This window comes from Nannospalax galili, unplaced genomic scaffold (genome assembly GCF_000622305.1).
Source record: "Nannospalax galili isolate Female #2095 unplaced genomic scaffold, S.galili_v1.0 scaffold632, whole genome shotgun sequence".
Lineage (NCBI taxonomy): Eukaryota > Metazoa > Chordata > Mammalia > Rodentia > Spalacidae > Nannospalax > Nannospalax galili.
The window spans coordinates 1,634,374-1,649,052 of NW_008332816.1; the positions used below are offsets into that span (position 1 = coordinate 1,634,374).

General features: G+C 46.8%; 1 protein-coding gene across 6 annotated transcripts; it reads left to right on the forward strand.

Annotated features, from left to right (window-relative positions):
• The first annotated feature begins 2,779 nt into the window (after positions 1–2,779).
• LOC103729717 (leukocyte immunoglobulin-like receptor subfamily A member 6) lies at positions 2,780–12,072 on the forward strand. Of its 6 annotated transcripts, XM_029560941.1 has the most exons (13): positions 2,780–2,885; positions 3,045–3,080; positions 3,687–3,980; positions 4,249–4,533; positions 4,671–4,973; positions 5,265–5,549; positions 5,697–5,999; positions 6,225–6,518; positions 6,728–7,030; positions 8,285–8,407; positions 9,117–9,169; positions 11,622–11,777; positions 11,857–12,072. In XM_029560941.1, the coding sequence occupies exons 1-13, from the start codon at positions 2,852–2,854 to the stop codon at positions 11,986–11,988; spliced, it is 2,601 nt and encodes an 866-aa protein (XP_029416801.1). In that variant the 5' UTR covers positions 2,780–2,851; the 3' UTR covers positions 11,989–12,072. The 6 variants fall into 6 exon arrangements, with proteins under 6 accessions (XP_029416801.1, XP_029416800.1, XP_029416802.1 ...); XM_029560940.1 differs by having other exon boundaries at positions 2,808–3,080; XM_029560942.1 differs by having other exon boundaries at positions 2,808–3,080; positions 6,767–7,030.
• The last annotated feature ends 2,607 nt before the right edge of the window (positions 12,073–14,679 follow it).

Below are 14,679 nucleotides of genomic sequence, written 5' to 3' on the forward strand. Positions count from 1 at the left end.
CAAGCACAGGCAGATGGAGTCTGATACCACTTGAGATAGGACTGAGGGAGACAGAAAGCCTGAGAGAGCAGATGGAGACATGGACAAGGTGGGAGTGCTATGGGCTTGAGAATCTCAGCTCCTTCCGGCCTAGGAAGTGGGTGAGACAGGGAGACTCCAACTTGCACACTAGTTTATCATCTAAGTCTACAGAAAGCCTCCTATCTCAGCACAAGTGCCTGCCCAGGCAAATCCTGAGGAAACATGAAGAATTCTTTCACTGTAAACATACACCGTCACACATCCATGGATACAGAAATCCAGAGACATAGGGGTAGGCTACAGAAAACACCAGAATCTCCTTTCTCCATCCATCTACAACGAAAAGCAGAATGAGTAGTAAAACATCACTTTCTCATGGCCATTCCTGGGCAGTGTGTGTCCAGTGTGACCCTCAAACGGAAACTGACACACAGAGCCAGGTGCTTCTGGGTGTTCAGAGGAGAGAATAAGCTCTACCTACAGACAGGTGTCTCAGTGCTCACAGTGGGTAGCAGAGGGCGAGGTGAGCGATCCTGATGTCCAACTGAAAACTGGGGCCAGTGTGACAGCCTCCTCCATGACCTGGAGTCCTGACCTCCCTTCTCCCGACCAGGAGAAGGGCAAGGGTGACAGCTTCCCTCCCTGACCTGGAGTCCTGACCTCCCTTCTCCCCACCAGGAAGAGGGGAAGGGTGACAGCTTCCCTCCCTGACATGGAGTCCTGACCTCCTTCTCCCCACCAGGAGGAAGATACCTTCCGTAACCTCTGGTGGCTGTCAATCCAGTGGCCCTAAGGTTTAGTCTCTGTTCATGGACATGGAGTAAATGCTTCTGGGAAACTTTCCCTTTCCTGTGTTTTTCTGCTCACAATGGTGACGGCAGTCACAGTTTAGTCATACTACACGGACTGTCTCAACATGATTAGAGCAGAGAAGCCCCTACACTCAGCTCCAGATCCGCCAACACAATACACTCTCCTATTCCAACCCCATGTTGTACCTAGTCTGATAAAATGAACAATTCTGACTAGTTTCTGTTACCAACACCCTGAACCCGAAACAAAGCTGAAGACTGACTTGAAATGAGCTAGCCAGGAGGATGTGCAGGGTCTGAGAGAAGAATCTAATGCTCAGGCTGGCACAGGCGGTGGCGCATGAGGAGGCATTAAGTGGAAATCCATACCTTCCAGGCATGAGAATTCTGACCAAGGAGAGAGTGGAACTGAGGCGCAGGAATGTCTGAGAAGGTCCTTTCTAAGGAGGCATGGGGCTGGTTTATGTTGGTATGGTATGTGTGGTCCCGACAGGGCTCACTTCAGTTAGCGAACACAAACCCCAGAGCCATGAGAGAATGTGTCCTTGTCTCTCTCCATGTCTCCTCTGGGCTCCGCACCAGGACAGAAGCTCCACTGAGCTGCACAGTCAGGAGCTCAGTGTGTCTCCTCTGCCCTGCGTCCTGCCTGCAGCATCAACCTCCATCTTTCCCCTGAGGGACATGTTTTCTGGGCGTGCCAAGGCCTGTGTTGTCCTGAACTCTCCACACCTGTGATTATGCACAGTGGAGGTGCACAGGATTGGTGTAACTAGCAAGTTCTGTTACGAGTGAGAGGCTCCTAAGGGTGCATTTTCCCTGATGATAGAAGGAAGTTAAATGTTGTTTACGGAAAATATTTTCTGCAGTGGTGTAACTGCCAAGAAGTTGGGTACATAAATAATATTAACTAAACTCATTGATTCACTAAGGAATAATAAGGTAAAATTCTTTCATTTTCAAAACTTTTAAAAAAAATTTTATAACCACATGATTAGAAGAAGCATTTCATTACAGCTGTAGCATATTCAGTAACACTTTCCAGAGCACGGACACATCTCTTTCAACAGTGTCTGTAAATTTTAGGTTCACAGTTTAATTAATATGGTTATACAGTATTCAACTCAGTATAAACCCTGTAAGACATAAAATTGAATGAGGTTTTAACCTTTAAAAGAGATTTCCATTTCATTAAAAAATATATTATTTCATACAGAAAACCCCATAGTACAGGCGACAGCATGCTAGATCTTGACTGAGAAGTCAGCAGTAGGCAAGACCTGCACATTGGTGGAATAGCATTGACTTGATTAGCCAAAGAGGTATGGATATAAGTCATTAGGGAGATTGTTTCATTATTTTTTTTCCCACTTACTGCCCCTTGTATGGTTAAGTACACATCTGTTCCTGTCACACTTTGCAAAGCTCACAGAATATCCCTATAGCATCGCCAGCTGACTGGCCATGGTAGGAACCCCAGAACACTGCAAAGAAGTTCTGGTTGAAGGAGTGAAGGAGACCCAGTAAAGAGGCTCTGGGATAGAAATTCAAGCCTCGATTAACCATCACCTGAAAGGCTTTGTCTCTGGAAGAGACCAGGTCTCTTTGTTGCTGAATCTTGGTCCTCGGTGACATGAAAACTGTTCAGTCAGATGTGGCTGGGCTGTAGGCCGATGCCATTTCTAAGATGAGACCAGAGGTGGAAATGGGCCTGTAATCCCAGCACACGGGAGAATGAGGGGGGAGGATCAGGAGTTTGATACCGCCTGGGCTGCATGAAGGACTATTTTAGAAACACAAAACAAAGAGCAGCAGAAACTTCAGATTCTGGTGCCACAGACAAGCCACAGCACGATGGGGGAAAACAGCCTGAAGAGAGCAGTTCCCCTTCCTGCATTTCTACTGAAGCCACACCCTTGTCACCGGAAGGAGAAACAGCCACCAACAGCCATGCTCAGTGCTTCTGACATTTGGCAAAGGGACCAACGTTCTTCACGACAGTTGCCCTGGAAGAGGACGCCATGACCTCCACCCTCACAGCCCTGCTCTGCCTTGGTGAGAAATAAAACTGGAGAAGAGGAATTCTAGTCTTGGAGGAAACCACCGCAACCAGGCGTTGGCCCAACAGGACATTTCAGGAGCTCAGAAGGCACCTTGTAGGGGAGGACATACTTATGGTTCAAGGACAAACCCTCACAGGGTACTCTCTTCCAGGACTGACCCTTGTCCCCAGGAACCCAGTGCTGGCAGGTGAGTGTGTTCCCATCTTTCCCTTCTTATGCATCCTCCGTGGGAAAACGAGTCTCCCCTAGTGGGTGGAGATGGATAACATCAGGTGATGACAGATGCTGTGATGGCTGACAGGTCCTGGAGTCAGAGCTGAGATGTGGGGGGGGCTGTCCTGAGGCCCAGACAGTGATTTCCTTGCAGGAATCCCACCCAAGCCTAAAATCACAGTTGAAACAAAGTCTGTGTTCACTGCCCACACCCTGGTGAACATCTCATGTGAAGGGCCCCCAGGTGTTCAGGAGTACTATCTGTATAAAGAGGGAAGTCCAGATCCTTGGCTCAGAAAGATTACATTGGAAGCTGAGAACAAAGTGAAGTTCATCATCCCATCCTTTGAATGGCACCATGCAGGAGGATATCGCTGTTACTATCAGACTCCTGCTGGTGTGTCAGAGGCCAGTGACACACTGGAGATGGTGGTGACAGGTAAGAGGACACTGAGTGACCAGCTCCAGGCTCTGCCCCCAGGGAAGACTGCACTCTCTAGGTAATGTCTTCTCACAGCCCAGCCCTTGGGGAGAATGTGGGAGACATGAATCCCTTCTACAGTCCTCCTTCCTATCCTAGGATACTATCGCAAACCCAGCTTGGCAGCCCTGCCTACCCATGTGGTGACCTCAGGAGGGAATGTGACCCTCCAGTGCGTGTCAGATCATGGATATCAGAGCTTCCTCCTAATGAAGGAAAATAAAAATTTCTCCATCTCTCCGGTCTCACAAAATATATACACTGGGCAAGTCCAGACTCAGTTTTCTGTGGGTCCAGTGACCCACAAGCAGAGGTGGATATTCAAATGCTATGGCTTGATCAACCCTCACATATGGTCAGAACCCAGTGACAACCTGGAACTCCTGGTGTCAGGTAAATCTTATTCTTCCCCTTAAATGATGCTGGACCTGACATAGGTCAAAAGGGGATGGAGTGGTGTGTTATGGGTGGGGAAAGTCAAAGCTCTTAATCTCCATGTGTTAGGGCATGAGAGACAAATTTACCCGAGATACAGAATGCAAGCTGGACAGTGAGAGAAATACCTGGAATTCCATAAAAAAGCAGGTCTTCATTGCTATTTCAAGGTGAGCTTCCGTGACATTTCCACGCAAACTTACCTCTTGCTTAATCTTCTTTGTAGGGATCCTCCAGAAGCCCACTATCTTGGCTCAGCCAGGACCTGTGGTTACCTCGGGGAATCCTGTGACTATCTGGTGTGGAGGAACCATGGAGACCCAGCTGTATGTTCTGCATAAAGAAGGAAGCTCAGCACCCTGGGACAGACAGGCCCCAAAGCTTCTCAACAATAATGCTGAGTTCAACATCCTATCCACGACAACTCAGAATGCTGGGAAATATTACTGTTATTCTTACAGCACTTATGGCTGGACCAAACGCAGTGACGCTCTGGAGCTGGTGGTGACAGGTAGAGTGTTCTCATGGGTGTCACGCTTCTGTACCCAGGATAAATGTCTTCTCTCCAAGGAGTCATCTCCCAGCCCAGACATGGGGTCAATGTGGATTGTGTGATCTCAGTTAACATGTTTTCTCCTCGTCTCCTAGGCATCTACCACAGCAAACCCAGCCTGTCAGCTGTGTCCAGCCCCGTGATAACCTCAGGAGGGAATGTGACCCTCCAGTGTGTCTCACAGCAGAGATATGATGGGCTGATTCTGACTAAAGATGATCAGAAGTTCTCCAGCTCCCTCGCAGTTCAGTATATTTACCCTAGAGGGTTACAGGCTCTGTTCCCTGTGATCCCTGTGACCTCCAGCATGAGGTGGAGGCTCAGATGCTATGGCTATTACAGCAGCAAGCCCCAGGTGTGGTCAGAATCCAGTGACATCCTGGAGCTCCTTATCTCAGGTCAGGTGGACCCAGACTGTTGATTCAATGATCTTATACCTGACACACGTTCACAGAGGAGGCCTGATATGTGTTGGGTGAGGGCAGCCAAGTGTCCTGAGCCCAGGGAAGCACAGCATGCAGTGTGGGAGTGAAGAGAGAGAAACTAAAGCTGTGACATAGTGAGATTCGGGAAAGAGAAAGGTTTTCACACGGCTCCACTGGTTCTACAAATCACACGTCAGCTACACTTGTGACTTTTGCTGTTGCATGTTCAAGCAGAACCACCTCCTTCTCATTCCTTTCTTGCAGGAATCCTCCAGAAACCCACCATCATGGCTGAGCAAGGCTCTTTGATTACTTATGGGAGTCCTGTGACCATCTGGTGTCAGGGGACCCTGAAGACCCAAATATACGTTCTGCATAAAGAGGAAAGCTCAGCACCCTGGAACATACAAAACGCACTGAAGCCTGGGAACAAGGCTAAGTTCTCCATCTCGTCCATGACCCAGGGACATGCAGGGAAGTATCACTGTTACTCTTACAGCCCTGCTGGCTGGTCAGAACGAAGTGACACCCTGGAGCTGGTGGTGACAGGTGAGAGACCACTCAGTGTTCCCAGGCCCAGCCTGTGTCCTTGGGACAAAGGTCCTCCCTCCGTGGTGTCCTCTTCTCACAACCCTGCCCTGGGGGGCTATGTGGGCAGTGTGATCTCATTTAGCAGGATGTCCTCTCCTCTCCTAGGCATCTACCACAGGAAACCCAGCCTGTCAGCCCTGCCAAGCCCTGTAGTGACCTCAGGAGGGAACTTGACCCTCCAGTGTGTCTCACAGCAGAGATATTATGGATTCATTCTGATTAGGGAAGATCAGATCTTCTCTAGCTCCCTGGAAGTTCAGTATACCAACTCTGGACAATCACAGGCCCTGTTCCCTGTGGTCCTTGAGACACCTGGAAAGAGAGAAATCTTCAGATGTTATGGATATTACAAAGGTACCCCGCAGGTGTGGTCAGAGTCCAGTGACCCCCTGGAAATACATGTCTCAGGTGAGGAAGTCTCATCATCTACGCAGTCATTTTTGGATACCTGAAATGCTTTATCATGAGCTCTGCTCCCAGGAGAGTTCCAAGTTGCGGGGTGGGCAGCCGAGGAGAACATTTTAGTCCTGAGCCAGAGCTCCATGGGGAGAGGTGGTGACAATTTTAATAGAGAATGAGGGAGCAACTATGTCAGGAACCAGCTTCTTAACCTCCAACCCACCTTCCTTCCAGGACTATCCAGGAAGCCCTCCCTGCTGACCCAGCAAGGCCTCGTCCTGAGTCCTGGAGAGAACTTAACCCTTCTGTGTCACTCTAACATCAGCTATGATACATTTGCTCTGTCCAAAGAGGGGGAAAATGATCTCACACGTGTCTCTAGCCATCAGTTCCAGAGTGGGCCCTACCAGGCCCATTTCACCCTGGGTCCTGTGAGCCTCTTCACTGGGGGCCGCTATAGGTGCTATGGTGCCCAAAACGTCTCTGAATTTTCTGCCCCCAGTGACCATCTGGACATACTAATCACAGGTGAGGAATTCAGTTGGTCAACTCAGGAATCCAGATTCTGTACAGTCCATGCTGTGGGAACCCAGGGAGTCGATGTTCATGATGATGTTTGGTATCTCAGAGAGAGTAACAGGCTGGGAGACAGGAGAGTGGGGGAAGGGCAGTCAGAGAAAACCGACAGGGGCTCAGAGCAAATGGGAATCCTTTCTCCCAAACTTCTTTCTCTCCAGGACAGCCTTCTGTTACACCCTCCCTCTCTGTGCGTCCAGGCCCCACAGTGTCCTCAGGAGAGAACGTAACCCTGCTGTGTCAGTCACGAAGCCAGATGGACTCTTTTCTTCTGTTGAAGGAGGGGGCTGTCCATCCCCAGCTGTATCAAAGATCAAAGTTCCAAGATCAACAGTATAAGGCCGAATTCTCTATGAGTGCTGTGACCTCGGACCTTGGGGGCACCTACAGGTGCTGTGGTGCTCGAAGCTCATCCCCCTACCTGTTGTCACACCCCAGTGACCCTGTGGAGCTTGTAGTCTCAGGTGAAGTGACCCGACATCTGTGAGCTGAAGGAGGTGACTCAGGATCCTCCACCTAGGAGGGATCTTGGTTGAGATGGGAGTTAATGGATCCTAGGGGCGGTCAGTCTCGTGAGGATTCACCACTCAGAAATGCACAGAGGCTAACAGTGGGTCTTCAAGTACTTCACAGTCCAACTTCTTCACTGGAATCTAGAAGGTTCCAGGTCAGCAACAGGCGAGTCCTGGGGAGGCTGCGTGGCAGAAATACATTAGTGAGACGAAATAGAGCCTCCCACATCTCACTTTTCTTTTGCCTCTTTCCTGAGATCCTCTGGGGTCCCCAGTCCTCTACCCTCAGGGCCCACCCCAGCAGCTGGTGCAGGGTAGTGTCCTCTACCTAGGGAGTCTGCTCTGCCCAAGCTTGTCACTCTCGGTCCAACTAAATCCTGTTCCCTATGTCAGTCAGCTTGTGTCCACAACCTAGAAGTCAAGCTAGGAATGTAGCAGGCTTCCCAGGTGATAAGAGACTTAAAGCTTGGGCCCCAGAAGGGGACATCCAGGCAGAGAGAGAGAGAGAGAGAGAGAGAGAGAGAGAGAGAGAGAGAGAGAGAGAGAAACAAACTCAGCCTGGGGAAGGAGCAGCTAGGGTAAGGTAGCCTTCCCATCCTACCCTGTTAGACCCTGAGAACCAAATCTGTAGCCCCATGGAGTCAAGCCCCTAGAGTACTAGGTAAGGACTCTGTTGGTAGGAAGGTTCCAGGGGGTACAGTGTTAGTTATAGGGTTGGTGCAGCCTCTTCTGGAGATGCTTAGACCAAGGTCTCCTCTGTTTAGGCCTAAGTTCCTCCTGGTATAAAGGAAAGAGGCCTTGCCCAGATTGGTAGGTTCCATTCTGTATAGACTGCTACCTCTGTCAGGAGATGGGAGAGGGACCAGAACCCACACCTGCAGTCAGTCTGGACTCCTGTCATGATGATGCTGACATTGTGCAGGGACAGGGCACAGGGCCATGGCAGGAATTCAGGCTGTTTCACTCCAGCTTGTAGGGCTCAGCTCTGATAGATCGGTCAAGGCTGGAGGTCAGATTCTCTTAGATCAACCCCAGCTCTGCCACTTCCAGCCCTGTGGCCTGAGACACGAGATCTGTCTGCATGGAAGGGGGGCATCATGTGTTAGATGACTGCGGGGTCATCAGACAAAGACCCAGCTTGTCCTAACACACAGCAGGTGCTGAAGAAAGCAGCATCCTTCATTCATGATGTCACCTGTGCTCCAGGTCTGAAAAGTTACCAGAAGGTTCCAATTGCTGTCTCAGTGGTCTTCCTCCTGCTGCTCCTCCTCCTCCTCCTGCTCCTCCTCCTCCTCAGACAAAGGCATCAGAACAGACACAGGAAAACAGGTGAGTAGAGTGTGAGTGACCTGGGCCCAGGAGGTGGTGGGCTCCCTGTGTGCCATCCAAGTAGAAGCTCAGGGCGCAAGCCGCAGGGAAACCAGCCAGACTGGGGCATGTCAGCTTAGAAACACTTCTGCAGAATCTCAGATCAGAAACAGGTGATCTCAGTCCCTGAGCAAATGTTAGGTGTTCTGTGATCGTTTACATCTCCTGGAACATTTGTGCTGAGTGTAAGAGTGTAATGTTCCCTTCCTTCCCTGATGGTGCCTGGGGGAGGGGCTTCCCAACTCTTGGCTGAGACTCCTTCCTCTCAAGTAGGTCAAAGAGAGTTGGACTTGCAACTTCCTGCAGGAGTTGCAGAGCCAGTGCCCAGGGACAGAGGTCCTCAGAAGAGGTATCTCATGTCCACCAACCTAGAATCCCACCTGCCTGATACCCCTCACTGTCAACTGACACCCCATTTTCTCCCCAGCTCCAACCCAGCCACAGCCATCCAGAAGTCCTGTGTGAGAGAGGGCTCTGGGGAGGGATCACAGGGATGGAGGGTAGGGTGTGATATGAGCATTCAGTGGGACTGAACCCAACACTATAGATCTAGGGTCATCATCACACTCCCTGGTTCTCTGCTCCCATATGGGACAGGTCAAGGGTCTGGGGGATGGAGCAATTCCAGGTACTCTGGACAGGAGATGATCCTCTTCTACTGACCTTGCAGATGCTTCTGTGAAGAACACACAGCCGGTGGACAGCATGGAGCTGGACACTCAGGTGAGACCTCTTCCTCCATCTACAGTGCTGCAGAGCTGGAGGTCCAGTGTACTCAAGAGAGCAAACTCTGTCCTCTTGACTGTGACCCTTCTTGCCCTGTGTGTCTTCTTTCTGTCTACTTTCTGGCTCTTCAGCATCTGTGTGGTTGGTAGCATGCTCCAGGTCTCAAAAGGACACATGAGGGACTGAGGCTATAGCTCAGTTGCAGAGTGACTACCTAGGCTGTGTGAGGCACTGGGTTTGATCCTGAGCACCAAAAAATATAAACATGAGTGAAAGAGACCCCATGTACTTGACCCCCCCTCATCTGTCCAGCCATTTACGAGGCTCTTCCTCTTTTTTCTTTCCTTTTTTGGTGTGTGCACACGTGTGTACCTGCATATGGAGGCTGCAGCCCAACTTTGAGCATCTTCCCCAATTTCTGTTTATCTTACTTGTTGAGGCATAGTCTGTCACTGAACCTGGAGTGCACCTGTTCAGGTGGACTGACTGGTCAGTACACCCCAGGGATTCTCCTATCTTCACTTTCCCAGGGTTGAGATCACAAGCATTTTCCACCTTGCCCAACATTTAAAAAATATTTATTGAGCTGCACGCCTTTAGTCCCAGCACTCTGGAGGCAGAGGCAGGCGGAGCTCTGTGAGTTCGAGGGCAGCCTGGTCTACATAGGTCCAGGCTAGCTGGGGCCATAGGGAGACCCTGTCTCAAAAAGACAAAAAGTTTTTTGAAATTTTGTTATTTTCATACAAAAATAACTTCATGGTATTTAGATCTTCTCCTCTATCCATACCTCCCCTCACTGCCCCCTGGCCAACTTATGGTATATATAGCTTAATTTGTGTCTCCAAATGTCATTCACTGTGTGTCCATCCACTTGAGCCTGATTAACCTATCAAGAGTTCATCCTTGAAAGAGACTCTCTGACCTTTTCACAACAGCTATCAGTTGCCAAAATTTCCTTAGGTTGTGTTGAGGTTTCTTTTATGTGCTTCCCCATGTCTATGCTGGGAATTTTATGTGGACTGACCTTGCATGGAATTTCTATATACTGTCACCATTGCTGTTAGTTCATATGAGTAACTGACCATCTGTCTAGAAAACCCTGTTTCCTTGTAGTCATTCACCACCTTTGGTTATAACAATTTTCTCACCTCCTCTTCTGAGATGGTCCCCGAGCCCTGGGAGGTAGAAATTTGATATAAGTGTCATATTAAGAAATAAGCGTTCTGTAGCCTCCTGTTTAGTGAGGACAACATTGACCAGTTGTGGTTTCTGTGTTAATCACCATCTGCTACCTAAGGAAATGTCTCTGATGAGAGTTGAAAGGTGTAAAAATCTAAGGGCATAACAATAAGTCCTTAGAAATCAGTTTATTAGGATAACTATTTACTAGAAAAAAAATATTAGGCCCTCCTCTACATCTTCTGATGGGTCTAGCCTCAGGTTTCTAAGCCTTTTATCAAGGTCAGGGATAGGCTTCATCCTGTTAAGGTGGTCTCATACCCATTTAGGGAGTGATTGGTTACTCCTATAATATCCACGCTGCTATTGCACCAATGGGCATAATTTGCCAGGCCTGTTGTTGTAGTTAACAGGATTCACAGCTGGGTAAGTTTGATGATCTCTTTTCGTTCTGAGAATATTCATAGCACCTTCCACTATTATGAACCCTAGCCAGTAGAGATGAGGCTCTGATGTCAAAACCAGGGTGATTTCTCCTTCTTTGTTCTAAGTTCTTGTATGTAGCATCTTCAGCAATAGTCTTACCATCAAGTCCTGGTGGTAACCAAGAGCAGAACTGATTAGTTATTTTCTTTTTCATGTGGGTGCCAAGGATAAACTCTGGTCCTCATACTTGCACAGCAATGACTTTACTGACTGAACCACCTCCCTAGGCCGTGGACTTTCTCTTGATCAATCTCCTGGTGGGCTGCCGATATAGCAGGCAGCAGAGCTCCTCACCCACTGGGGACAACCTGAACTGTGAGGGACAGCGTGCTAAAACGCAGAGTGAAGCCAGGCAAAGTGTTTGAGGGAAATGACACAATGTGGGTGGAGCGTGGGGCAGAGGGGGCCAGTGTGAATTACAAAGGGCACCCGGACAGGCATGTTCTGAGAACAAGTCTAGGTGCAGAGACCCACAAAGACACCTAATGGACCAGCACCTGCAGGCAGAGCACAGCCGGGGGTGGGGGTAAGAAACTGGATGAGAGACGTGATTTGTCATGAAGATGGAGCCAATGGAGTGAGAGCCAGGATAAGATGTCAGAAATGCAGGAAGGAGGCCGCCAGGTACCCCCAAGTCCTCAGGAAGTCCCTGAAGATCCCATGAGGAAGGACAGTATGGATTGTAGATCTAAATTGTCATTTAGGCCAGTCTGAGGAAATCTTGCTGGAGCTCTCCAGAGGAACCAGGAGACACTGCGTCTGTCTCACTCTCTCCCTCCTGTAGAGTCCACCTGAGGAAGACCCCACGAAAGAGATGTACGCCCAGGTGAAACCTTCCAGATTCAGGAGGTCAGAGGTCACCTCTCCTTCCACCATGTCAAAGGAAATATTGAACATGAAAGACAGAAAGGCAATAAAAGGCAAAGTGAAGGACAGTCAGGTGAGTTCTGCCTGCCCCAGGGAACAGGGCCCCAACACCAAGCACCTACCTACCTTCCTCTCACCCTCTCTCACTCCAGGCTGCTGCATCTGAGGCCCCACAGGACGTGAACTATGCCCAGCTGTTCTTCATGACACCAAGACGGGCAGAAGAGACTCCTGCCTCCCAGGCAGGGAAGCCCCAGCTGAGACCAGGGAGCGCCCTGCCCTAGTGTTCACAGCCCAGAAAGACTCTGGCCCTACACTCCACAGAGGGAGACTCAGGGGTGTCTGAGGGACATGATCTTCCTCCAGGTGGACCCCCATCTTGCTAGCCACACCTGCCAATAACATGGCACATCTAAGCATGGAACTGGAAAAGTCAGATCCATAAATAAATTCACAAGAGTAGAAATCCTGGCATCGTGTCATACTGACACTGTAGGAAGAGAACAGGAACCTGCTCGAAGATGAAGGGGGAGAGAAGAAAACGGACAGGAAGAGGAGCTCTGAGCTACAACATCACAGTTCAGGCCAGTAATCCCAGCTAGTAGGGAGGATGAGGCAGGGATCGCACGTTCTGGGACTGTCTGGGCTACATAGAGTTCAAGGCTAAGCTCTGAAATTTGAAAGTCCATCTTAAAACAAAAATTAAAAGGGGTCTGCAATCTTTGTCCTCCTGGGTCTAGGGTACCTCACTTGGGATAAATTTTTTCTACTTCCATCCATTTACCTGCAAATTTCATAATTTTGTTTTTCTTAACAGCTGAATAATATTCTATTGTGTGATTGTACCATACTTTTATTAACCATTCATCAGTTTATGGACATCTAGGTTGTTTCCATTTCCTGGCTATTGTGAATAGGGTCACAATGAACATGGATGAACACGTATCTTTGCAGTAGGATATAGAAACTTTTGGGGATATGGAAATTTCCTTCACTTGTCTCTATTCATACATTATATTTTAATCATATTTAGTCCCCCTCCTCCATCTGTTCCCTCTCTTTAATACACCCACCTAATTTCATGTACTCTCTGTCTCTCTCCTATCTATCTGTCTGTCTGTCTATCATCTATCTAATCTATCTATCTATCATCTATCTATCTATCTATATCCATCTATCATCACCTATTTATCTATCTATCTGATCTATCTAATCTCCCAGGCCTATCTACCCAGGGATGGTACAAAGGGCTGGGTCCTCCTACACCAATCAGCAATTAAGAAAATGCGATCCAACTATCCATCCATCCATCACCTATCTACCTATCATCTATGATCTATCTATCATCTATCATCATCTCTCTATCATCTATCATCTATCTATCTTCTATCTATCTATCTGTCTGTCTATCTATCACCTATCATCATCTATTGATCATCTATCATCTATCTATCTTCTATCTATCTATCTGTCTATCTATCTATCTATTCTATCTATCTATCTATCCTCTATCTATATATCTATCATCTATCATATGTATCTATTGATCCAACCATCTATCATCTATCTATCTATCTATCTATCTATCTATCTATCTAATGTATCTATTATCTATCTATCTATCTATCTATCATCAATCATCTATCATCTATCTACTATCTACATCTATCTATATCTATGTATCTAACATCTCTCTACCTAACCATCATCAATCTATGTCACCTATTATCTACTCATCTCTCATTTATCTATCTATCTATCTATCTATCTATCTATCTATCTATCTATCTATCTATCTATCTATCTATCTATCTATCTATCTATCTATCTATCTATCTATCTATCTATCTATCTATCTATCTATCTATCTATCTATCTATCTATCTATCTATCTATCTATCTATCTATCTATCTATCTATCTATCTATCTATCTATCTATCTATCTATCTATCTATCTATCTATCTATCTATCTATCTATCTATCTATCTATCTATCTATCTATCTATCTATCTATCCTCTATCTATCTATCTATCATCTATCATATGTATCTATTGATCCAACCATCTATCTATCTATCTATCTATCTATCATCATCTATCGATCATCTATCATCTATCTTCTATCTGTCTATGATCTATCTATCTATCTATCTAACTATCTATCTATGATCTATCTATCTATCTATCTATCTATCTCTCTGTCATCTATCTATCTGTCTATCATCTATCTATCTATCTATCTATCATCTATCAGATGATCGATGAAGCTGCCTTTCTGCTGTTATTTGTTCTCTTCCTTTGAAGTCTCACCTAAGAGGATACTGCTCTAACCTGGGACTCTCATTTGGGAACTCTAGCTGACTGCCTCAATGAGGCTTCATCAGCTGATTTCTGCGGAATGTTTTGAGTAACCAATTTGATGATGTCTATCTATTTATCATGTCTATCTATCATCATTTATCAATCACCTATCTATCCATCTATCTATCATCTATCTATCATCTATCATCATCTATCAATCACCTATCTATCCATCTATCATCTATCTATCATCTATCTATCTATCTATCTATCTCTCTCATCTATGTATCTATCTATGTATCTATGTAGTCATCTATCTATCTATCATCTATCTATCTATCGTCTATCTATTTATCATCTATCCTCTATCATCTATCTATCCTCTATCTATCATCTATCTATCTATCTATCTATCTATCTATCTATCTATCTATCTATCTATCTATCTATCTATCTAATCTATCAATATCTAACTGTCATCTATCATCATCTATCGATCATCTATCATCTATCTTCTATCTATCTATCTATCTATCATCTATCTAACTGTCTATCTATCTATCACCTATCATCATCTATCGATCATCTATCATCTATCTATCTTCTATCTATCTATCTATCTATCTATCTATTCTAATCTATATATCATCTATATCTGTTATCATCTATCAT